Source organism: Stegostoma tigrinum, chromosome 16 (assembly GCF_030684315.1).
Source record: "Stegostoma tigrinum isolate sSteTig4 chromosome 16, sSteTig4.hap1, whole genome shotgun sequence".
In the NCBI taxonomy this organism is placed as follows: Eukaryota; Metazoa; Chordata; class Chondrichthyes; order Orectolobiformes; family Stegostomatidae; genus Stegostoma; species Stegostoma tigrinum.
Genome location: NC_081369.1, coordinates 27,121,872 through 27,148,955, shown reverse-complemented (window position 1 = coordinate 27,148,955; position 27,084 = coordinate 27,121,872). Strand labels below are relative to the sequence as shown.

The following is a 27,084-nucleotide window of genomic DNA, read 5'->3' as shown; positions in this document are numbered from 1 at the left end:
TCAACTTTATCTTTGATGTTTCTCGAAAGCATTTGTCAAAGCAAAGTGGAAATAAAAATTCCTCCTCTGGTACTAGGAACAGCAAGCACAATATTATCTTAGCATTTAACATTTCCTATTAAATTATTGAAATATTTTTGATACTTGAATTAAGCCCCAGAGAGATTTAACGGGTGGCAAGCTAATGTTTAGCGGAAAATTATGTTTCTTGATCCACAATTTGACGGACAACCATGTTTATGATTAATTATATCCACATAATTTTAAAAAGTCTACTTTTCCCATCTCATTATCAGGTGGATACATTGATATTTTGTAACATGCTAATTTTGAAAGTAAATTTGTAACAAAATACTTGAATTCAAATTCAAAATATTGTATATTTTGTGTTCACTCCGTTGTTGCATTGTCCTAGTGCAGAGAAAGAGAACTTGTACAAAATAAAACCTCACCAATTCTTCCACAAAAACATTTAAAAATACCCCACATACAGTGAAATTATTTAGAGTATAGTCATTATCGATGTAAGTAGATACCACAATATTTTGTTCATTACAAGGTCCCAGCAATCAAGAATAGTCCTTACCTGTCAAGATAGCACCAATCATAACAGTGGATCGTAGCATATTCCCCTGCAAAGATAGTTGCAAACGATTTTCAAAGTGTCTCGGACATCAGGGAGCTAGATGTCAAGCTGAGCTAACTGCGGTAAGAACAACTGCTATAATAGTGCATCACAGAATTGTGACATCCAGTGACCATAAAAATCATCAATGGCTTGAAACATGACTCTTCCTTTATGTAGCCACACTCCAATGTTGACCTGTAGTCATGGAGTGGCAAAGAAGGTCACCCGCCTTATGGTCAACAGCTTTACTTCAGCTGCAGTCAAACTGATCTCCATCACTTACCTGTCATTGTAATATGGGGCCCCCTTATCTTCACATGTCATCCCTTCTTATTCTCGTTTTCCATCCATTTTCTAAAGGTTGATGATAGGGTTGACATGTGGTTGAGTTGTTTTAATGGTTCCCTTTCCTTTTGATTTCATTTACACAACATTTTCAATTACTTCAAGTTTTGTGCTGCGTACACCTGTTTAAACCTACACCTAAAATTTTGAAAAAAGATCCAAAAGCAGAATCCTAAATCCAAACAGTTTGGGACTTCAGCTAAAACCAATCAGTAACCACTTGCATTTATAATGAAATCTAGACTGTAAAGGCTAAATGGAAGTAATGTCATGCTCTGTGTGTAAAAATGCCACTGTGAAGGAGCAGTCATTGCCTGAGAAATAGCAGCCTCAAGATCCAGTTAAAGGGAAAGAAAAATCTTTCTGCTACAGCTATTCATTAATTATCTCAAATACCAAAGTCATTTTTTAAAAAATGCCAACTTTGTTTCCATTATGGAAACCATTGAGTCAACTCAAGTGACTGAAAAGAGAAGGAGCTTTCCAGAATGGCTCCATAGCAGGTAGTGGCATGTAAAACAAAAATTCACCTGGAGAAACCCATCCGCATCTCCCCCAACCTCTCCACTCTCTACACACCTGCATGCACATACACACTCACATGTGCACACAGAATAGAACTTAGAACATAGAACAGTACAGCACAGTACAGGTCCTTCGGCCCATGACGTTGTGCCGCAATTTTTCCCTAAACTTAAGGTCTATCTAACCTCCACCCCTACCTTATACTATCATCCATATGCCTATCTAATAATTGCTTAAATGCCCCTAATGAAGCTGACTCCACTACCCTCTCCAGCAATGCATTCCACGCCCAACCACTCTCTGAATAAAGAACCTGCCTCTGACGTCTCCCCTATATTCACCTCCACTCACTTTAAAACTATGCCTCCTCGTAATAGCTACCTCCACCCTAGGAACAAGTCTCTGGCTGTCCACTCTATGGTCGTTTTGTACAGAATGGCATGGAAATGATAATTGTTCAAGAGTAGCCCTCAAGCAGGTTTGAAGTTGTGTTTAAAAAATGAAAGAAGTTTTTCTTTTGCATAAATGTGAAGCACGTCGATCAAATCAGAATTTTCATCCACGTCGATTTGATTGGAAGACAACTGTAGACCTAGTGTAACAGAAATAATTTTCACCTCTCTTGGACTTATGTCCATGAATGTCAATGGAAACCAAATTGGGGGAGATGTTAAACGGCTGCTGACAGAAGTTCACATCATATTCTCTGTCTTCCTCTTTTTAACATTTTTTTCTGCCCTCCAAGCTTCTTTGTACTGAGCAGCTTCCTCAGAGCCAAAAATAGAAATAAACCAGATGTCAATTTCAGAATTTTATCCGTTGATCTTCATTGTTACAGATGATCCCTGACAGCCACATAAAAGTGAATTCTACACGTGGCTACTCCAGTTCTGATCATGGCTAAGAACCGCAGCAACTCACTTATATAGTAAAACAAAGAACTTCAGCTGTTGTAATTCTAAAACAAAAAAAAGATGGCTGGAGAAACTCAGCAAATCTGGCATGATCTGTGAAGAGAAAACAGAGTTAACATGTCCCCTTTGGGTCACCTGGATTGAAAGCATCAACTCTCTTTTCTCTTCATAAATCCAGCCAGGCCTGCTAAGTTTCTCCAACAATTTTTATTTTCATTTGCGTCTACCTATTTATTTGTATTTATATAGTGCCTTTCTCATAATGAAATTCCTAAGGTGCTTGAGAAGTGTTTTTAATTCACGATTGGCACTAAGCTATATAGAAAGATACTATAGACACTTGCCTGAAGATTGACCAAAGATGCACATACTAATAAGCATCTTAAAATGGAGAAGAGAGGTAGAAATGCCAAAGTTTGGGATGTGACTTCCAGAGTTTACAGCATGGCAAGTTGAACGCATAGCCACCAATGGAGAAATGATTAAAGTCAGGATGCACAAGAGGCCAGAATTAGATGAGCTGACACCTCAAAGTATCATAAATCTAGAGAAGATAAAAGAGATAGGAAAGGGAGAGGTCAAACACAGATTTGAACATAAGAATGAGGCATTTTTTGTCATGCCATCGCCGAACTAGAAACTGACATATATATCTATGAACACAAAGGCAGTTGATGAACATGAGTATGTGTAGACTGCAAGATCGGACAGCAGACATTTAGACAACCTCAAATTATGGAGTGTACAGAGATGATCTAGATGTAGTCAAGTCCAGAAATAACAAAGGCATGAAAAATGGTTTTAGCAGCAGATGAACTGAGGCAGGAGTGAAGTTGGGCAATATTAAAGAAGTGGAACTGAACAATATAAGTAATTGTGTGGATATGTAGTTGTAGCTCATCTCAAGGTCATTAGGATGACGAACAGGTCTAGTTAACCAGGAAACAGTCTGTGGAATGGATGAAAACAATGGCTTTACTCTTCCCAATACTAAAGTGGAGGAAATTTCTGCTCATCGAATGTTGAACATCAGACAGTCCATCCAACAGTTTAAAGACTGTGGAGGAGTCAAATGGGGTGGTGGTGGTAAATCTGGCATCATCAGTGTAAATGTGGAATCTAATGTCTCTTTAGATGATATCACATCCAAATGGTGAAAGGGAGCAGTATATAGATGAGTAAATGGGGCTTGAGAATTCAACCCTGAGGGAACTCAGAGATAGCTGTATAAGAGTGGGAAAAGAAGCTACTGCAGCCCTTTTCTGGCTATTGTATTGATAAAAATGGATGCAGATTCTATCCACACCCAAACCTTTTCCTTTCTGACAATGTCTGGCTCATGGCTAATAACATCATTGACCACCCTTCCAAAAGACGATGCAGAATTGATTTTGCAGTAGTTTGTAGAGTGCTGAGCTGATGAAAGGTGCCATATAAATGTGAATTTTTTCTTCCTTTTCCCAATAGTTTGTGTAGTTATTTTGGTTTTTGAGTGCTTATGCATTGATTTAATGGTATCCAGCTGGTGGCTCTCTCACTTTGAAACAGAATAATGTGGATTTCAGATCCATTGATTGTGAGATCTAGACTGATATTAGTGTTGTACTGCGGGACTGTCAGAGGTGGTATCTTTCATGTGAGATTTTAAACAGCAGCCCAGATCTTTTGCCACTGTCTCAAAAAATGGTAAGAGAGTTCTCCCCATTGTAACTTACTGATATTATAATTTAGATAAATATTGGATCAACAAATGATGTTAAGAATACGCAATGGCAAATAAAGATAAAACTGATAGTTTGATTTTGTAGCTAGTTTGAACACAGCTTGAGTGTAGAAAGTATAATTTTTCTGAGTTAGATTCATAGTCATAGAAATGTACAGCATGGTAACAGGTTAGATTAGATTAGATTAGATTCCCTACCGTGTGGAAACAAGCCCTTCGGCCCAACAAGTCCACACCGCCCCTTGAAGCATCCCACCCAGACCCATCCCCCTATAACCCACACAGCCTTGAACACTATGGGCAATTTAGCATGGCCGATCCACCCAGCCTGCACATCTTTGGACTGTGGGAGGAAACCGGAGCACCCGGAGGAAACCCACACAGACACGGGGAGAACGTGCAAACACTGCACAGACAGTCCAACTTGTCCAAGTTGACCAGATATTCTAAATTAATTTAGTCCCAATTGCCTCCCTTTGGCCCTTATCCCTCTAAACCCTTGCTATTAATATATCCATCCAGATGTTGTAATTGTACCAGCCTCCACCACTTCCTGTGGCAGCCCATTCTACACACGCATCACCCTCTTAGGTCCCTTTTTAAAATCTTTCCCCTCTTAAACCTATGCCTTCTAGTTTTGGTCTCCCCTACTCTGGGGAAAAATCTTGACTACTGCCCTTATCCATGCCCCTCATGATTTTATAAACCTCTGTGATGTCACCCCTCAACCTCCAACACTGCAGTGAAAATAGCCCCAGCCTATTCAGCCTGTCCCTTTAAATTAAACCCTCCAACGCTGGCAATGTCATTGTAAACCTTTTCTGAACCTTTTCTAGTTTCACAACATCATTCCTGTAGTAGGGAGACTGGAAATGCATACAGTATTCCAAAAGTGGCCTAACGAATATACTGTACAGCAGCAACATGACCTCCCAACTCTTAAACTCAATGCATCGATCAATAAAGGCAAGCATACTAAACACCTTCTTCACTATGCTGGTACTTAGCACTGGCAGCTTTCAAACAGTGAATCTCCAAGAGTACCTCCAATATCAACGTAAAATTCCCAAAATATTTAACAGCATATTGTTGAGTCTGAAATAAGCATTTGCGCTAGAAGTATGTTGGAAAAACTTAGATGGATAAAATATCTGATGAAGTCTAGTGAAGTAAGACTAGCTCCCAGACTCACTTGGTCAAAACTTGCAGAGGAATTTTGGATTTGTGCATTACAGAGCTCAGATTCACTGGGGACTTTGTATTCATTCTAAACAGGTGATCTGGTCCATTGATTCCACGAGTACCTGCCAGTGCATTTAACATCCGCAGGAACCTGAAGAAATCTCTGTGCAGTGAAGGTGTCTCATAACATCGAGGCCTTTTGTGGTTCCTAATCAATATTATTTAATTGTGTTACTTCCCTCTTGTGTAGCAACTCAATCTTGAAATGTTACATTAATTGCAGTAGTCAAGCCTTTTATTTCTTCCATCCTGCCTGCAGCATTTGGTTGATTCGTTGCCTTTTCTCTATTGCATTGTCTTTTCATTGCTGTACTCCCATCTGTCTCAATGTAGTCGGTGCATCAGGCCCAAAGAATTGTTCTCCCAAGTCTATAGTGTGTCGAAATGCTACCACATTGCAGACTTTCTAATTGCTGCTTGCATATTGCCCTGCAGTAAAGGAACATTATCTATATGTAGATGAGTCATTAGAATATCAAATAGAATTGTTTTTGATTCATCCACTATTGAATTTTAAGATTTGATGCAACGTTAATTTTATAGTATCACTTTTCATAAAGATGTAATTAAAAAGCAGTTTATTCTTACTGAGTCAAAAAACCATAAGATTTGGCCAGGTCTGTGGTTTACCTTATTTCTGATTATTTTAATTGTTGTTTTCAAGGAAATCTTTGCTCTTGGGTATTCTAAAATGCAGTCCAGATATGAGTGTTAGAATGAATAAAGTTTTAATTTTATAACAGTCCGCAGTGACTAGAAAATATATATTTCAAGCAATATCTCCCCCATGAATATTAGAGATTACTAATAATGCTCACCAGAAGTTATGGACTGTTCTTTGTATTCAGAGATTTTTAAGAACACACAATATTTAAATAATTCTCTGCTGACACTTTGGTTTCATGTTGTGCATCTCGCAATATGTCACCGCCATCTACTGGTGTATATGGGATATATCAGGATAATGGCAAATACCAGCAAACTAATAACTGAAGCAAGCTGAAAATTATAACACTAGTTACCAAATATACCATTGATTCCTACTCAGTGGATGCAAAATCTATACTTAGGAGTAAATTTAGTGCAGAGAAGAGAATTTGCTCCGTAAAGGTACACCAATTTTTCAGAATGGCGGGGATAGCCCTGTGGCTCAGTGGTTAGCACGGCTGCCCGACTGGCTTCACTTCCCCCCTCAGGCAACTGCCTGTGTGGAGTTTGCACATTCTCCCCGTGTCTGCATAGGTTTCCTCCAGGTACTCCAGTTCCTTCCCACAGTCCAAAGATGTGCATGCTAGGTAAATTGCCCTTAGTGTTCAGGGATGTGTAGCTTAGTTGGGGTACAGGTCCAGGCAGGATGATCCAAGCGGCAGTGTGGACTTGTTGGGCTAAAGGACCTATTTCCACACTGTAGGGATTCTATGAATTGAGTGAAACATATTAGCCTTAATCTGTATCATAAAACAATGCTTTTGATCCCTGCATTAGAATGTGTATTTCTTTAGCATTCCAAATTAAACTTCTTGTAAAGATAGTCATTGAAACTGTTGTTATTTTAAAAGTAGTGTGTCTTACGTTCTTGACATTACATCACCAAAAGCCTTGATTTGGTCCAGATTTATCAAATGGATTCTATTGATTTCAAATCTCTTCACAAATTTTTGAATGTACATTGACAATTATATCAATTTGTATTTATTGCATTGCTTTGAATGTTTAAATAGCTGCCAGCAAAGCATTAAAACCTAAAGGAAAATGAGATAAATCATTAAAGGTGTGGGGTTAAAAAGTGGAGTTTGAAAAGGAATTTGATGGAGGAGAGAATTGTGATAAAACTTGGTAGAAAGTTTCCCAAAGTAGAGTCGAGTCAGCTGAAAGCTGTAGCAGATATACAAAACATGACAAAATATTGTGCAGGTTGTCCTAAACTGATCAAGAACTCCATAAACCCATTTTAACTGGTTTAGTTTGGAGCAAAGGGATTTGAGGCAAAGCTTTAAGGAAGTGGTTTGCCTTTGAAAGTCTCTTCATATTTAACTACCTATTTAACCATAGTGCCAGTGGAGCTGAACAATTCCTATTAAGCTTCTGACTTCAAGAAATTAACAATAAATTGGAAACAGTTCTATAACTCAAATGGGCAACTACCAAACACCAACCCTATTCCCAGCCTGGTGTCATTCTTGTAATCAGCGTCATTTCAATCCTACACATCATTCATTTTTTATTCATTTACTGTTTTTACTTCGAGTCTGTGCCACTTTAACCTGACGTAGCAATCTTTCAGGCAAATTTTCTCATGCTTGCCTTGTTGAAAGTGCAATGTCTGTATGTTCAAAATAGTCAAGGAGCAACTTTCCCTTGGTTGGAAAAGCCTTAAAATATTTTGGTTGATATTTGATCATTTCTTATCATAAAAGCAATCTGTTACTGTACTAAGTGTGAATGCGAGGTTAAATAAGGTGTAACTTTATTTTTATGTTGAATGTGAAGATTGCCCACTTCCAACTGAAAAACAAGTCTTGGCACTTATAAACAACTCATTATTCCCACAACATCTTGTAAATCTTATCTTTTGTCTTCGTGGTAAATGCTACTTATCCTTAGGATTTACTTGTTTTGTGTCTTTTACAGACTATCTGACATCTCTGTGTGATTCATCTTGATTAGTAACCGGGATTATCACTAGTTCTGAAATGTAAGTTGTCCCTTCTCCCTAACAAATACTGCACTTGGATGAAGTAATCCTTTAATAGAATAGCTATTTTATTTACATCCAAAATTTAGTTCTGTTCTAGTTGGTCTTAGGCCCAGTGGTATTATATCTCTAGACTGTTAATTCAGAGACCCGTATACCGTCTGGGAAGCCAGGTTCGAACCTACGCACAACAGATGGTGGAATTTGATTTTTTTTAAAATCCAGAATTAAGAGGCTAATGGTGACGATCAATCCATTGTTAATTGTCAGAAAAATCAACTTGGTTCATTAATATCTTTTCAGCGAAGGAAACTGCCATTCTTGCCTGGTTTTGCCTACATTTTGACTCTAGATTGACCCTAACTGTCCTCTGGGCAGTTAGGTTTGGGCAATAGATGCTGGCCGAGCCAGCGACACCTTTATCCTAAGATTCTGTCGCTTGCAGCCTTGATGTCAAGGGCCATTGCTCTCACCTCTTCTGTGAAATTCGGCTCTTTTGTCCATTTTGAACCAAGGCTTTACTGAGTTCAGAAGCTGAATGGTAGTTACTGGTGCAGCCTGAGATGCAGAAGCATCATGCCATTGGATTGGAGATGTGCCATGTGAGTTCTTCAAGGCTGACACATGTCAAATACCGTGCTGGTGAATGTGGGGTGTGTGCAGCCTGTACCCATGGAGTGTTTGCTGAGGCCTCAGTACCTCGGTGTCCTGTATAGAGATCCTTTAGAGAAAATGGTGAGCTGAAGTCACCAAGCAGCTGCTCTGGCTTCCACATTGAGACTTTTCAATGTCTAGCATGTTCAGTGCATTTTGGAAGTAGGGAACTGAACACTGATGTGGCGAGTTCTGATGTAAATAAGGCATTTAACAGATATTTAATAGGGTTCTGAAGAAGGGTAACTGGACCCGAGCCGTTAACTCTGCTTTCTCCCCAGAGATGTTGCCAGACCTGCTGAGACTTCCAACAACATGTTTTATTTAACAGATAAAGCCTCCTTAAATGACAACTTGCTGTTGCCTAACACAAAACTCTTCACCTCATCCAGCATTAAAACCGCAGCAGGTTGTCCTCAATGGTGAGATTGCTCTTAATGGACTCCTCACCCAATGCTGTTACCCATCTTGCCATTGTTTATGTTATTCAGGACCCTGTAAGATCCCATCCAGAATGAATGTTTTGAGTCTTTGAAACTGGAGGAAGCTGGTAAAGAGTTGGGTTTATAATGTAAAAACAGCGCGGTCGTGGGGGGTAAGCAGGAGCCGATGGAAAACATGATGCGGTTATCCCACAGCAAAAGGCAAAGAGAGGGCTATAGAGAACGATGAGACATCAAACTGATGTGAGAAATAAGCGCGTCTTCGGAAGGCAATAAACTTTTTTGCAGCTATTAACAGTGAGTTTGAATTCATGTTGAAAAGTTATTGGCCTCGATCAGGATTGAAATCTAAGAAGTTTTAATTTAGATTGTACAAGTGGACTTTTTACACCATCTCACTTGCAGAAGTGGTCACTACACACTGTATGGTGAATCCCTTCGGAAACATATGATGGCAATTTATTTTAATGGGCAGCACATGCCACATGGTCTGTACTTTGCAAAACCCAGCTATCCTATATGCAACTAAACAGGAAATGGTCTAATTGAGGATACCTTGAGATAACAATTGATTTCAATGTTCCTCCATATCTTGCTGGGAGAGGCTGTTGATATAGAATACATCATGAAGAAGTCTCAGTCAGATTTACAATTCATGAATAGATTGGCTTGATAATTCATAGATAGCATAATAATGTGTGACAATAACAAAAGCCCGAAAAAAATTTTTTAAAACTGCAGATACTGGAAATCTGCAGAAGGGTCAGTGGTCTCTGCCAGACCTGCTGAGTCTTCTAGCAATTTCTGTTTTTGTTTCTGGTAACAATGTGTGTGCTGATCAATATGATGAGTGGGATAGATGTTAAGCCTCATGACTTGCTGTGGGTTACAGTTGGAAGGGCAGCAATGAGCATCTGATGTCTCGTACAAGTGTGTGAACCAGGGGACAGATGGTTATTCAAATGTGATGAACCCCAACGAATCTTGAACATCTTGTTTCCAGATGCTTCTTGGAAGCAGGTCAGGAAAAGAAATCTTTTTGTGCTGGATTTTTCCCTATCCAGTGCTGAACATGTCCGAATATTCTACCTTTGCGAAAACTAACAGACTTAACACAAATTAGGGAATAAACTTTGCACCTCGTGCCTTAATTGTTTGCCAGCTAAGCTAGTCAGGGAACTGTATGTGAATTGATGTATAGATCTGTTTTATATATATGTACTATTGTTGAATAACTTCAGTCTCGCAGCAATGTGGTTGGCTCTCAACTACCCTCTGGACGAATTAGGAATTGGCAATAAATACTGCCTGGCCAGTAATGTCCATTTCCTGTGAATGAGTAAACAAAAATTTGTTTGATATGAATATTTGAAATTTAGACCAGACGCTACTAGCTACATATTTCATGATTGCTAAAGACCCTATAACCTATCAATTTGATACATTGGTTTAGTACATTCCTTCAGGCTTTCATTCTGGTAATGCAATCTTGAATATATTGGTTACAATCATTTTGAATTACAGTAAATTGTTTTATTTGCTGTTTAAAAAGGATTCTGCCTCCAATAATCATAGTTCTTGAAAACATTGGCAGGTGACTGTGTTATAATTCCATTAGAGACTGATACATTTAAAAAGAAATCTGAACTTGCAGTTAATACCAAAAAGGATGACATGATAAGATTTTACATTTTAAAACATTTATTGCAAAAGCTGACTAAAGGATACTATCGACTACATTACATTTTCTTTCCACAAATGACTTACAAGTTAAACTATAGAAAAGAGCATTCCTGTTTTTAAACATTAGCAAACAGTCATCATAGCAAGCAGTGCACAGTCACTTCAATTTCCAAAGGGTTCCATTTCTAGACGGTCTCCAGGGCCTTCTCTCAATTTTCAGAGAGTTTGACAAATCCTCTGCCAGCAGTGAACCTGAGCTGATGATTTTTCTCACCCTTACTTCCACACAACAAATCATGTCAGGATGAACTTCCAAGATTCCTAAGATACCTCTGTAAAATTTCTTTTAAACAAGAAGCCATATTCCTCCTGCTTCCAGCATCAGTAGCTTGCAGAGAAGTTGCCTTCCAAATACCATTCTGACTTGAAACGACATCACCATTCCTTCACTGTTACTGGATCAAAATCCTAAAAACCTTCCTACCAATACTGTATGTACCCTCACAGCCCAAGGACAGCAATGCTTCAGAATGACAGCTCACCGCCGCTTTCCCCAAGATTGGCCAGTGGCATTCTCATTGCATGAGCAAACAAAATAAGTGACAAACTAACACTATTGACGGATGTCACTTGCCTCAAGCAAATACTCTGCTGACATTGCTGTCAATACTAGGCATTTATGAAAGCACATTGTCAATGCAGTGCATGTATTGAATTAAATTTCACATTTTGTCATAAAACAAAAACAAACTAAAATATGAAACTGTTAACAACTTATGACCTTGCACATTTAATGCGGTTAGTTGAGGGGAAAGACCATCTTTTTAACCATGATCAGAGCACGATCAGGGTGCTCTCTGCTTCTTTGTGGTATTAATTTTGAATTGCAAGAGCATAAGATAATAAGAACATAAGAAATAGGACCGGAAGAAGACCATTTAACATTACAAATTAACTCTGCCTCATTGAATTCTAGACCTTAAATATCTTTACCCTTCATCGGTTCACTAACATATTGCTCTAGAAAACTGTATAAAAGCATTTCACAAACTCATCTTTCAGACTACCTTTACCAATTCAACTGGTCTGGTCTATATGAAGACTAACGTTCCACACGATTAAAGCATTGCCTGTGGTAATCTCCAATAGTTTCTTGTTCAATGCATTGTTCAATAATATAACTACTATTAACAGGAAAATAAAATACTCCCACCAACATTTTCTGATGCTTACGATTCCTAATCTACACTCGCACTGATTTCCTAATCAAGGATCTGTTCCCATGAATGTCCTTAGGTCTTCCTTTATTATCAGGTTAGGACTCCTCCCTTTCAATTGTGCTTGTCTTTTCAAATATTGTGAATGCTGAAATGTTCAATTCCCAACATTATTCCTTGTGTAGCCATGGGCAGAAATTTCTGGATGGAGGAAATTCCTGTCCCACCACGTAGAGTTACAATGGAATGCATCCCCACCAAACACAGTAGCAGTAAACGCAATTTAAAATTATTAATTAGCTCGAGATGTAGCTATTACCTGTCATTCAGATGGAAGTCTCGCCTCAGACAGGTGCTGAGCAATCTGACAGGATAGAGAGCAAGTGAGGCTTTGGAGTTTGGAGACCTGAACAATACAAATCAAACATTCTTCATGTACATATCTAAAGTTGGATCAGTAATATTTATTAGCCCACTGCTCGGTTTTGTGCTTCTTTTAAATTATGAAGAACAGAAACTGGAATAAAGATCATTTAAAAGTCATGATGTGGAAGTGCCAGTGTTGACTGGGGTGGACAAGGTCAGTCGTCATGTAACACTAGGTTTAGTTCAACAGGTTTATTTGAAATAACAAGCTTTCAATGCACTGCTCCTTTGTCAGGTGAAGTGAAGAATAGTATACAGGCACAGAATTTATAGGCAGAGAGATCAAAATATCATGCAAATGATTTGAGTGGAATGATGATAGGCTGAATAAAAAGTCTCTGCAGGTGATCAAAAGTGTCAGACGGTGTGGCTGAAGTGTCATTGGCTGAATAGTAAGTGAACGGCCCATAACCCAATTAATTGAGGCAAAGAGATAATTACAAAAAGTTAAAAATAAGGTGGTGCTGGAGACAAACCAAACAGCTGAAATAACATGACATGTATAAGAGACATATGCCGAGGGTCTAACCAAAGTAATGAATAATCCAAACTATAGAAACTAATTAAGGTAGAGAGATCATAACAAGATATCAAGTTAATGGTATTAAAACAGGATAGTAAAGAAGATGTTACAGATACAGAACAGTGTAGTGGGGTTACCTATAGAATGACACAAACTCAAGATCACAGTCAAGGCTCTCTTCACGGGTATGGAACTTAGCTATCATTTCTGCCTGGTGCTTCTGCATTATTGTGTATCTCAGAGGCCACCCTGGAGGGTCCTTACCCAAAGACAGGAAGCTGAATGTCTTTGACCACTGAAGTGCTCTCCCACTGGGAGGGAGCATTCCTGTCTGGCGATTGTTGCACAGTGTCCATTCATCCGTTCTCATAGCGTCTGCATGGTCTTGCCAATATATGCCTTTGGGCATCCTTGCAGTGTATCAGATAGACAATGTTGGCCAAGTCACAGGTGTATCTGTCACATGCATGGTGGGTGGTGTTTCCATGTGTGATGGTAGTCTTAATGTCGATGATCTGACATGTCTTGCAGAGGTTGTCATGTCAGGGTTGTCTAGTGTTGTGGTCAACATTGTCCTGAAAGCTGGGTAGTTTGCTGCGAACAGCGAAATGTTTAAAGTCTAGTGGTTGATTGAAGGTGAGAAGTGGGGGCATAGCGATGATCTGGGTGAGGTGTTTATCTTCAATGACATGTTGAAGGCTGCAAAGAATATGGCGTAGACCATCTGGCACTTTTGCTCATCTACAGAGACTAATTATTCAGCCTATCAACACTCCGCTCACACCACTTGTTTGATCTTTTAATCTCTCCGCCCTTGATCCCTGTGCCTATAAATTCTGTGCCTGTATGCTTTTCTTCACTTCACTTGACAAAGACAACACTTCGAAACCTGGCGATTTCAGATAAATCTGGTGGACTATATCCTGATGCCGCGTGACTTGTGACATTGAAAAGTCAGGCCATGTATGGGAAATCTGTAGACTTTATGGTTATTGCACTCTGCGGATTTCACTGAATTTTTTACCTTCTTTTTTTTTCTCTCTCTCTCTCTGTTACTTCGGTGAGAGACAAATAAAAAAAAGTCAGGAATTTTGTTGGAAAAATTCCTCCTTTTTGATAAAATTAAAGTGTAATTTTTTTTTAAAATGCATGGAAAATATTTTACAAAACGTGTGAAATAACCAATTTGGCACTTTAGTTGACTGTTTGGGAGGCGATTTTCTGAAGCAGGGGACATAAGCCTTATTGAATGTATTCCTGCACCACAAGCTCTTTCAGTGAAGGCAGGTTGCTTTGACAGCTGCATTGTTCCTCTAATTCTGTCACCTTTTTTTGGAGGTGCCTCATGTCCTTACCCAGCTCATTACCTAGAGTTAGCTGAACCTTCAGCAAAGGGATAAGGTACCTGTGGTGACTGTGATTAGGCAAAATAAGTCCACCTTTCTCACAGAATTGGTAGGCGTCTTCGAGATTACCCAGATCTCTGCAGCACACACTGATAGCACTGAGCGTAAGAACAAGCCGATCATAGTAACGCATACACAGTTTCTCCTGCAAGCTAAGAACATTCAGAAGGCAGTTCAAAGCTCTGGTGTACTGTCCACTTCTGAGACAGTTGTATCCTTCTTGCACCTCTGGTAGGAAGAAGAATTCAATAAATTCATCTGATTCACGGATGTCTTTGATTGCATACAACTGCCCTAAGTAGTCCATGAGTGCCAATTTGCGTTCAACGATTTTTTCTTGCATGAAGTTCCCAGCCACAATTTTCTTTGGAAATGTAATTCCTTCTATCTCTTCTTTAAAATTTCTCAAGATACTTTTATGGAGCTTCTCAAAGTCTGAGTATCGCCGTTCAACATAAGCTTGGCTACCATCATAGGTGCCGGATTTTATTACCACCACTTTGTACGTCTGAGAAGGTAAAAAAATAAAGATCAGAACACTTGTATGTCATTTCAACTGGAGGCACATGTCTGAGTAGAAAATAAACGGATGCCATGAATAAAATGGTACAAAGGTTATGCAAACATTTCAACTTAGACAATACAATTTAATTTCCTTTTCCAGCTTTATCACTGGCCAATTTGGTGCAGCACAGTGCAAAATTGGGAATCGACATCGTAACACCTTTTGAGAATTTCAGATTCCTTTTTGCATAAATACAATTCAGAAGCTTGATTCCACTGAGGTTTGCAGGATTTGTGTTATTAATTAAGGAATATGTTTGCCTCCCTCACTAATTTTAGCACAAAAATGAATGTGAGTATAAAGCAGGGAACAGAACTAGCAATTGGAGGAAAATATTTCCCCATGGGCACTATTTCAATCTGCAATCTGAGCAAAGAACAAACTGAGAAATGGATTCTTTTTAACTAAAATAGGAGTGTTATCATACATTTTTTTCACAGTTGCAGATTTTTTAATAAATATGTTTTCACTTGGGGAGGAATAAAAGAACCGTTAGCATATCATAAAATATCTGGAGTTGGAAATTTATAGAATGCAAATGCAATAGCAGCAGAAATTGCACTAAAAATGACATGTCAAATTTGTTAGACTGAATTGGAACAAAACTCTTAGAAGCAACAGCAGTGAACTAATAGGAAGTTATTAGAATTTCAATGAAAGTCCATCAATGTATTATAAAGTTGTAAAAAATCACATAGCAGCGTGTAAACTATGAAGAATGTCTAATCTACTGTTTAGAATATACCCATAACATTGCAAGACTAGTCATTCTGATATTAGAAATGTGCAAGGAGGAAAATGTAATATTTGTGGATTCCTTGATGAGAACTTCATAGTTCAGAATGCAATAAAACAATACTTATTTTCCAAGCATTTCCTTTTACTCTGATTAGACATGTGAATTAAATATAAATAAAATAGTGAATTTAGTAGTCATGACAGCCTTTGCTGCTTAGGCAAATGGCTTTATCATTGGAAGGATTACATTACCCACTTGTGCATAGTGAATGGGTGGAAGATCAAGGGTTAAATGCTCCCTTTTAAGCAATAATATCAAACAAATATCTGCGGCAAGTTGAAAATTGAGCATGGAGTTACAAGACGCTGACAGTGGGGAGTTGAATTATTTTGATTTTGACTACAGAATGTGCCAGCATCAAACAGGGATATAAATTTACATTTTGTCATAGGGTGACCCCATCTAATAACATCTGTCAGCAACCAGTATTCGATTGCGAAATGTGGACCATGAGTCATACCAGCATCTACTGAGGTCATTATACACATTTCCTCTTGAGTCTTCCAGCAACAATACATCAAACTTAAGAGACTTTATACATCTGCCTTTGCTAATGTTCTGGAAAAGAAAAAAATAGTTGGACATAAGTAGCCGTTCATATACCCCTTGGGATTCAAACAGCTTCTGATAATACAAACCAGCTGGTCCTGGGTGTATACACAGCACACTGTGGATGGGTAAACTTAAAGGTCTGCTTGCCAAATCTGTATGATTTAGATTTGGGACCAAGATAATTATGTTCAAATGGAGTGCATGCTTGGTAGGCAAACACTACATTACACTACACCTCCCCAATGATTGTTGTGATCAAGACGCCCAAGCCATTTCCATGACAGGTCCTCAGCTAAATATTCTGGGCACTTGCTGCTGGTATCTAAGCTTTTTGAGGTCAACTTTGCTTCAGATTTCAACAGTTGAAGGTAACACACTTGTCATGGGATTAAGGTACAGGTAAATGGTAGAATCAAACAACAAAAATTCCAAATAATTTAGCAAGGTCCAAAAGCTCTCCCAACTTTTATCAACACTAAAGAGGAAGAAGACAGGAAATGACAGACAGAAGAAACTAAGTTGACAGATATGATTTGCAGGTAAGTGACACAGCAGGCTGTCACTGCACTCCACATGTGGTGGGGGAGATGTTTACAAAGAGGATAACTATCTTTGACACTCTATAGCATGCTCCTTATTGGTCAGCAATACAACATGCAAGCAGGAACAGTAAGGGATCAGGTTATGCCTATGCTGTCCAGAGTTCTTCAGCTTATGGCATGACTCTACTTCCATCTCTCTCAGGCCTTGCAATCAGCACCCGTTGTATTCAACAATGCCTCCATATATGGATGGCAGCATGCTGTTGGGGGTGGACAATTAGGGTTTACTTGCTGATCACCCTGGCAGATCACTTTTCATTGCAAAACAACCAAAAGCATAAAATATGATTGGGGTGCTTTGAATTAACTACTGTGGTGCCATCAGCTCTTCTATCCGAACATTGATACATAACTTATTTTATTTTTAGAATGCAGATACTGATCTTCCAAAGTACTGGTGCACCACTAAACATACATGGTTGAGAAAGTACATTTATGGCTGAATATTATCTCACAGTTGTAAGAGTGGGCATCAGTTGAAGTAACAAAACAGTTGAGGCAAATGCCCAAAGGAAGGAATGCAGGTGATTCCAGAAGTTGGATACTACAGAGTGTTTAATCATTCTAGTAGGGTGAGGAAGGACAAAGAGAAACTGTTTCACAGATTGAGATCGCGATTCCAAATGGATAGAGCTGCTTCAACACTGTGAGATGGATGGAAACCAAAATGGAGAAACTTAAATGGAATAGTACCCTTCCCCTTGAAGCTGCCAATCAAGCAAATACCAAGACCAAATTTTCACATCCCATTGCCTACTTCTCATTGTTCTATTAGTAAATTATTCATAAAAAGGAAGGAAGCAAATTGTTATGCAAATATAAATAGAGGGTGCTTCATTTGTGGTTACACAAAACCATGTGCCGAACACATGTATCAGTCCCACCAGGCACTGGGCTAAGCTCTCTGAAAAACATAAACTCCAGCATTTAGAATCTAGACACGTAACCATTTCAAATTTATGGTGGCCAGAAGATTTAACATGGTTGGAATAAATGGCAGTGAATGTGACTTAAATATTGAACTGGAAGTAATGTTGAATTAGACTGAAAAAATAGCAACCAAACTTAACGTCAAGAAAGAGGCAAACTGAATAAATTGTGTGAAAATAAAACAACCACCACAGCAGCAATGGACACACAGCTCCAGTCATGATGAATTGCAAAGCAAATGATGTCAAAAAGGCATTTGATAAATTTAAACAAAAGCGTGAACTGACATTCAGTAGCTTTCAAAAAAGGTGCTAGTGGACAGGAAAGGGTCAGCTACATCCTTTTGTCAGCAGCAGAGAAAGAATAAAGTTTGTTTAATCACTGAGAATAAAGTGAAGAAATCAGCAATAGTGCAGATATAACTTTTAATAAAATTAACTCAAGCATCTAGCTAAAGTCAAATCTTTAGAACCACTGATATGAATTTCGAAGCCTGAGGCAGGAATGAGATCTGCCTGTTGAGAATTTCCTGACAGAATGGGAAAAGGCAGAAAGAAAATGTAAATTCAAGGAAACAGATGCTAAATCAGCTCAGTTAATGTTCTGCACACCCTTAAGTACAAAAAAGGTTTGATTGAAAAGGACAAGCTCACAATATCGCAAGCTGACAACAGTACCAGAGCACATGTAACCATACATAGGCAGGCAAAGACACTAGCTGCCCAAATGGATAATCTTCAGTTGAGGCAAGAGCAAATCAGCAAGGTTGATGAAACAACTAAAGAAATGCACTGATGGAGAGAAAGATGTGCGGATGATCACTTGAGTGAGTTCGGACTGGGGAAAATGTCCAGTATATGATCAAATGGTACAGCTGTGGAAAATCCAATCACTGGGTAAGAATGCGCAGAATCAAGAAAGAAGATGGCAAATGAGTTATCGGAGGTGAGGTAACAGGGCATAGGAGAGAAAAAAGAAAGCCAACATCTATATTCTGGAAGATTACGATGTGTAGGACATTTCAGATGGTGGGGGTGGGGGGGTGGGTGGGGGGGGGGGCGTGGGTGGACACCACTGCCAACTTCTCAAAGATTTGGTGGGAAATGAATCCCCAGGCATCAAGGCAGGCCTGCAGCATTTAACATTTTGTGGAATTGCATCCTGTCAAGAAAAAGCAGGACAAATCCAACCCAGCCAATGACTGTCCCATCTGTCTACTCTCAATCGTCAGTAAAGTGACGGAAAGGTGTCAGCAACTGTTCTATCAAGTAGCACCTGCTCAGCACTAACTTCCTCAGCAATGCCCAGTTTGGGTTCTGCCAGGGCCATTCAGCTCCTGGCCTCATTACAGCCTTGGTTCAAACAAGAACTGAATTCTAACAGCCAGCAAGAGTGACAGCCCTTGATATCAAGGCTGCCTTTGACCAAGAATGGTGTTGAGGAACCCTAGCAAAACTGGAATCAGTGGATATTGGGGAAAAGCTCTTTGCTGGTTGGCGCAAAGGAGGATGGTTGTGGTTGCTGCAAGTTAGTCATCTCAGCTCCAGGGCATCTTCTCAGGGGTTCCACAGGGTAGAGTCTGAGGCTGAACCATCTTCAGCTGCTTCAGCAACGACCCTCCCTCCATCGTAAGGTTAGAAATGGGGGTGTTCGCCTATGATCACACAATGTTCAACACCACTCATGACTCATATACTGAAGCAGTTCATATTCAAATACTGCAAGAACTGAACAATAGCCAGGCTTACACTGACAAGTGGCAACTAACATTCACACAATAAAAATGCCAGGCACTGACCATATCCAATAAGAGACAATCTAACCACCACCTCTTGACATTCAATGGTGTTACTATCACAGAATCTCCCATTGGCAACATCCTGGGGATTACCATTAACCAGAACTCAACTGGACTCATCATACAAATACATACATAAGCGAGTCAGAGACTAGGAATACTGCAGTGAGTAACTCACCTCCTGACTCCCCAAAGCCTGTCATCCATCTACAAGGCATGAGTCAGGAGTGTGAAGGAATACTCCCCATTTGCCTGGACGGATGTAGTTCCAATAACATTCAAAAAGCTTGAGATCATTAAGGATAAATCGGCCTAATTGATTGTCAGCACATACATAAGCATCGATTCCCTCCACAACTGACACTCCGTCGCAGCAGTGCGTTCTATCTGCAAGACGCACTGTAGAAATTTACCAAAGCTCCTCAGGCAGCACCTTCCAAACCCACGATCACTTCCATCAAGAGTAACAGATACATGGGAACACTATTACCTGCAAGTTCCCCTCCAAGCCACTCTCTATCCTGACTTGGAAATATATCGCCATTCCTTCACTGTCACTAGGTAAACTCATGGAATTCCCACTCTAATGGTATTGTAGGTCAACTTACAGCACATGGAATGCAGTGGCTCAAGAAGACAGCTCACCACCACCTTCTCAAAGGCAATGAGGAATAGACAATAAATGCTGGTCAGCCAGTGACGCCCACATTCCACAGGTGCATAAGAAGTTTTCATTTTCTGAAATGGGGCTTCTGCCCCTCACTTGCAGTACGCCCACCTCAAAGACCTATCAGCTTATCCCTCTGTAGTCCCTGCAATGCTTGCTTACAGGAACCACCAACAAAAGACACCCATTCTCAACAGACCCAATTCTCCTACCACCGCTACCAGAGCCTGAATCCCCTACCTCAGAGCCTTCTGAGGCCTCCGATTTCTTACAGGGACTCAACATCCTCTCCATTGACATCCTCTTTTTGATTTCCAATTTCTGGAAAATCCCATTTCTTGCTGGTCACCAATGCATCAATCAGCATTGGTTGCAGCTTGGTTGTCAGTGACCATCTCCCTGCCTGACCAAAGGCCTTGCCATCAATCAATCAAACCTTGGTCTCCAAGCGGAAGTGATCAAGAATGTCACCAACATGATGTGAAGTTAAAACGTCACAAAGTCTGGGGATTCACAAATGGACAGTGAACTTCTGCCTAGAGTGTCTGCATTTCAACATTCAAATAACTTAAGCTGAATGGCTGCAGCAAGTCTTTTTGCCCTGCTGCTCCTGGGCCTTTGATAGAAATTTAAATCTAAAGTTGAATACCATTTGTTGGGTTAAGTTTATTTGATGACACATTAGACAGTAGAGAACTTATGACGTTCAATTTAGCAGTAAGTGTAATTTCTCAAAATATTTCTACTTTCCCGGCATTCACCAAAAATTATTTCATCACACAGTTTTAATACAGTGCATCTACCATTTGACACTCTCCTTAACACCTCATATTTCACATGTTTTTAGTCACCTGTCCTTATAGGTTCTTTTCAGACTTTCACAATTTAACATGGACATTGTTATAGAGAGTAGTATGCTGCAGATTATTACTTAGAAGTCTTGTATTTAAAGTCTGTTCATTTTCAATCTGATAACTGTAAGCTTCAGCTTCTATAAAAACATGTAAAATTCACTGAACAATTACTTTGTAACTCAATGAAGAAGTCTGCATTCTTGAAACTCTAGCTTTTCAGTATTATTAACTTTCTACATTGCTGCAAAGTTTGTACGTTCTGAAATTCCCTGTGGAAATTTTAGAAATATGAGCTGCAGTAGGCCATTCAGCCCTTTGAGTCTGCTCTACCATTCAATAAGATCATAGATGCTCTGAATACAGCCAAATCTCCATTTTCTTGCCAAGCCCCCCATGATTCCTATCAATCAAAAATATATTTCAGCTGTGAATATATTCAATCATCCAATTCCACAGCTCCAAACTCTGCTAAATCTCAGAGAAGAAATTCCACCTGATCTCCATCTTAACAGACCAGATTCCACAGTTCACATCCAGTTTGGTGACTGCCATACTCTCGGGTAGTTTTACTAGGTTTTGTACACTGAAGCCACTGGGTGAATCTTATACTTTGCTTAATTATGTTGGAACCATATAAATTTGTATTAAATAATTTGGTTTTTGTACTGTGATTATGCCTGAACACAATCGTGTTGGCATTACAACAAGTGAAAGTACCCTTTGTCTTAACAAACAAATGATTATTTCCTTAACTTTATCCAAGAGTGGGTAAGGCATTTTTCTTGGCATTTATAAACTGATTGCTTTTGCGTTATCCTTTAGGGAATGTGGTACTCTGTCTTCAATTTCCCCCAAACCTGTGAACAATTTGGATCCTCACTTTGAAATTCACTTTCTTGGTCTGCATCTGCAAATTCACTGATCTTGTAAATTAGTTTCAGCTTTAAGACTCCTCACTGCATAATAGACACCATTCCTGATTCTGAATGACAGAGAGTGACTGCGTGACTTCTCGTCCATTGTACGTACACAGCTTTGCTGTGAATTGGCCTTTTAATTTTACTGTTGTATTCCATTGAGGATGGCTGCAATTTGATCTTTATTGATCTGATTACATTGAGTCACTGGCTCTGGTGTCAAGTTTAAAGACCAAGGAGTTTCCATCCAATTTAACCCACCAACATTAATGTTCAGAATCATTGCAAAAAGTTTTTTTTTTTCTGTGATTTTGTTGTGTTTCCACCTTTTACCTCAACTTGGGCAGTAATGACTTTCCCTTCAGTTTTACTCTGCTCTGCATTGGAAACTTGCATACCTTTCTAAAATTACCCACACATCCACATTTAAGGCACAGCTCTCCCCCTACTGGACAGTATTTCCACTTCTACCTCAGACATTTCAGAATTGTGGTTCGCATGCTTTCAGGGCTCTTTCTACCATGTTCTCAACCACCTGACTCAATATTTCCCCACAGTGCCACATTTTCCCATCAAACACCTACTTCCAAAGCTGCGTTTGCCTACAGAGATCTACACTATTTTCTCCTGCATCAAATGTTCTCTACCTTGGAAATGGTCTCATAAGGCCTCATCTGATGTTCTGAACATGATCGCGGTCTAGAATTGATTCTGCCTCCAGCCTCTCATAAGCGCAATTCCCTGTTGGTCAGTGAAGTTAATTTAGGAACAAATCTATTGCTTCCCTTGACTTCTGCTTTAAACAATGCACACTTTTAAATTCCTGTATATACCGAAATAAATATTGAACATCTATAATATTTCTTCACTTGATACCACGTAATCATTGGTGTTCTGTCTTGCTAATATGTCATTCACGATGGTCTTCATCACTGCAGTCATATAGATCCAATCCTTTAGGACTATTTTTACCTAAGGCTATAAATATTCTATATTTTGCATAGCTTCCAAATCTTTGATTTTGTGCCTAGTGCCATCCCTTGAATGGAAGGAATGTTCTGAGAATGGTACAACAGCCTCCAAACTTTGCATAAGACCTGCAGCTGCCCCTTTATTTGCGATTGTGTTTGTCTTGCTGCACTCTGGGTTAGTGCTCACAGCTGACTGGTCTCACCAGACCCAAAATGTTAACTCTGATCTTTTCTTCACAGATGCTGCCAGACCCCGCTGAGCTTTTTCAGCAACTTCTGCTTTTGTTTTTGGCTGGTCTCTCGGTCTGACTTGCAGCCTTTTGCTGTGTCTGTGATGTCTCCTTAAATGTCCTGAAATATTGAAATATTTTCTATTTTTCTCTTGATGACAAGGTTTTTCTGTTGCTGAATTAAAACTGCTTTCCACCTTTTTCATTTTTTTTTCTCCACTGCAAACTGCACAGCCAGCATTTTTTTTTAAATGTCAAGAGGTCTAACTCTATATTGTATCCTAAGGTTTTGCAACTGAAATCCATGTGACCATATGATGTAGGAACAGAAGTAGGCCCATTGATTCTGCTCCACCATTCAACAAGATCAGAACAGATTTATAATCCACAACTTAATTTTCCTGCCTTTTTCCAATAAGTCTTGATTCTCTTGTCTATTTTGATCTTGAATTAACTTAGTGACTCAACAGTCACAGCTCTCCTCATGAAAGGGTCTGTCCAAACCTGGAATAATGGAAACTGCAGGTGCTAGAGAATCCATACCTGATATCAGTCTAGTGAATCTTTTCTGGATTGCCTCCAATGCCATTACATCTTTACTTAGATAAAGGGCCTAAAACAGTTCAGATTATTCCAGTGATCATGGGAACTGCAAATGCTAGAGAATCCAAGATAACAAAGTGTGGAGCTGGATGAACACAGCAGGCCAAGCAGCATCTCAAGAGCACAAAAGCTGACATTTCGGGCCTAGCCCCTTCATCAGAGAGGGGGATGGGGAGAGGATTCTGAAATAAATAGGGAGAGGGGGGAGGTGGACCGAAGATGGATAGAGGAGAAGATATCTATTCCAGCCCTGGTTTGATTAGTGTTTAGTTTAGAAAGCCTCCTTACTTTTATACTTCATGCCCCTTGAAGTAAAGATCAACATTCTATTTCCTTTTTCTGTTACCTTCTGAACTTAGAAGCTAGCTTTTAGTGAGTCATGCATGAGGATTCCCAAATCCCTCTGTTATGTACTGAAAACAATCGATGTTGGAGATCACAGCAGGTCAGACAACATCCACGGAGAGAGAGCAAGCTAATGTATTGAGTCTAGAGCTCTGATGAAGAGTCATCATGACTCAAAACGTTAGTTTGCTCTCTCTCCATGAATATTGTCTGATACGCTGTGATCTCCAGCACTGGTTGTTTTCAGTATAGATTCCAGCATCTGCAGTAATTTGCTCCCTTTCTTATGTAGGTTTCTACAGTCTTTTTCCATTTATATAATATTCAGCTCCTCTATTTCCCCAGAATCCACTCCATCTGTCATGCTTTTGCCCATTCACTTAGCCTGTGTATATTCTCTCTGTGTTGTCCTCGCTACATGCCTTATTTTTGTATTATCCGCAAACTTGGCTACAGTACATTCATTCTCCTCATTGAAGTCATTCATTATATTTTGAATAATTTTGGCCCCACCACTGATCCTCGTGAAATTCCACGAGTTACAGGTAGCCATCCTGAAAATGCCCCCTTATCACAACTCTTTCTTCTATTATTTTCACAATCTTCTATCCATGCTGATATATTTTCTCCATATCAAGTTGCCTAAATGTGTGGCACCTTACTTTCTGAAAATTGACTGCTTCCCTTTTGCTCCTCCTGCTTGATATGCCTTCAGAGAATCCTAGTAAATTTGTCAGGCATGATTTCCCCTTCCTGAAGCCATGCTAACTATTTTTGCTTGTGTTAATCATTTTTAAATGTTCTGTCTTCCTTTACAATCTATTCTAACATTTTCTCTATAACAGACATTAATCTAATCAGCCTATAGTTGCCTATTTTTTTAAGAACTTTCCTTTAGGAATAAAGATGTTCATTGGCAGTTTTCCAATACTCTTGGACTTTTTCCAGGATCCATAGAGCCTTGAAAAATTACAACCAGTGCATCACCATCTCTGTAGGTACTTCCTTTAACATTCTAGGATACATGCCATCACATCAGGGAGATTTATCAGTCTTTAGGCTCATTAATTTCCCTACCACTTGTTCTCCAGTGACAGTTATTGTATTTATTTCCTCCCTACTTTTTGCCACTTAATTATTTACTAACTCTGGAATGCTACTGTGAAGACCAATGCAGTGTTTTTATTCAACTCCTCTGCCATTTCCTCATTCCCCATTACGATTTCCCTTATTCCCTGATTCTATAAGGGACCTAAGTTCACTTTTTGGCTTCTCTCTTTCTTTTTATATATTTAAAGAACGTCTTGCTGTCTGTCTGATATCACTTGCAAATTTACAAAGTTTATCTTCTGACTCTTTTTCCATTAGTTTTCTTTTGTTGGTTTTTAAAACTTTTCCAGCGCTGTGGTTCACCAGTAAACTGTGCCACATTGTTTGGTTTACCAGTTTAATACCATTCTTAACTTCTCAGGTTAATCGTGGTGGGTTGATCCCTTCCGGGACCCCTCCTTTGTCACTAGAATATATCTTTGCTGCGAAACATGAACTACTTTCTTAAACATCTGCCATTGTTCATCAACTATCTTTACTGGTAAACTTCTTTCCAGCCAGTTCTGCACTTATTCTTTGTAATTACCCTTACTTAAACTTAGCATAGTTGTTCACAACCCAAGTTCTTCTCTCTCAAAAGGAATATTGAGTTCTACCCTGTTTTGGTCACTGTTTCCCAGGTCACTGTTTCATTGCATCACCAGATCTAAAAATAGCGTGACCCTGGTTGGATGCACATATTGTTATAGGAAACTGTCTCCAATACGTACAATGAATTCTTACTCATGGTTACCTCTGCCAATCCAACTTTCTCAATCAACATGATGATTAGAGTCACCCATGATTAATGCAGTGCCTTTCTTATACGCTCTCATAGTGTCCTAATTCCATTGTGTCACTACTGTTGGGGGAGGGGTTTGTGGATCTCTCCTACTACTGTCTATTTCCACTTTTTTATTTCGTATCTCCATCTGTCTGAGTTCTACATTTCTGATCCATTTCTTGCTCTCACACTTAATCCAACCCCTACAAACAATGCTACTCTACTTCCCTTTCTTTCCTGCCTGTCTGTCCTTTATAGAAGTCACATCCTCCTGAATATTTAGTTCCCAGCTTTGACTTCTTTGCAACCATGCCTCTGTGATAGCTATAAGATCATACTCATTAACCTGTATTTATGGCATTAATTTATTTATTTTGTTCCAAATGCCATATGCATTCATTTAGAGAGCTATTAATTTTATCTTTTACCACTTTTCTCCTACTTCCGACCCTGTCTATTGCTATTTTTTAAAATTTTTATACTCTGTCCCTTTTAATAAAGCTGCCCTGAATTGCTGCCATAATTTCTAAAGAAGGGTCTAGGCCCAAAATTTCAGCCTCCCTGCTCCTCTGCTGCTGCTTGGCCTGCTGTGTTCATCCAGTTCTACACTTTGTCATCTCAGATTCTCCAGCATCTGCAGTTCCTACTATTTCTGTAAAAACTCTTTATTTATAGCTTAATGTACACACACACACACACACACACATATTCTCCCAATGCTATGGTGCAGTTTATGGTCTCCTCTGGTTCTCAATACATATTCATGTGACATTGACATCATCAATATGAGCATTCCCAGTTAATCTCATTACTCCACAGTGACTAATTCTGAAATGTTGCTTTGTTTGTTCAATACTTGCTGTTACAAATGCAGACATACTGCCAAAATGCACATACAAAAACTCTGTGGCAATCCCTTAAAATAATTAGCTGGAAACTATTTTCTCAAATTTG

At 39.2% G+C, this 27,084-nt stretch overlaps 1 protein-coding gene across 7 annotated transcripts in view; it reads right to left on the bottom strand.

Moving 5' to 3' along the window:
- Positions 1-10,906: 10,906 nt before the first annotated feature.
- snx20 (sorting nexin 20) overlaps positions 10,907-27,084 on the bottom strand; it is a 30,495-nt gene continuing 14,317 nt past the window's right edge. For all 7 annotated transcript variants that reach the window (XM_059651551.1, XM_048546768.2, XM_048546767.2 and 4 more), the window contains one exon: positions 10,907-14,932. In XM_059651551.1, the coding sequence (XP_059507534.1) occupies positions 14,261-14,932 (672 nt within the window). In that variant the 3' untranslated portion in view covers positions 10,907-14,260. The remainder of the gene's footprint in view (positions 14,933-27,084) is intronic.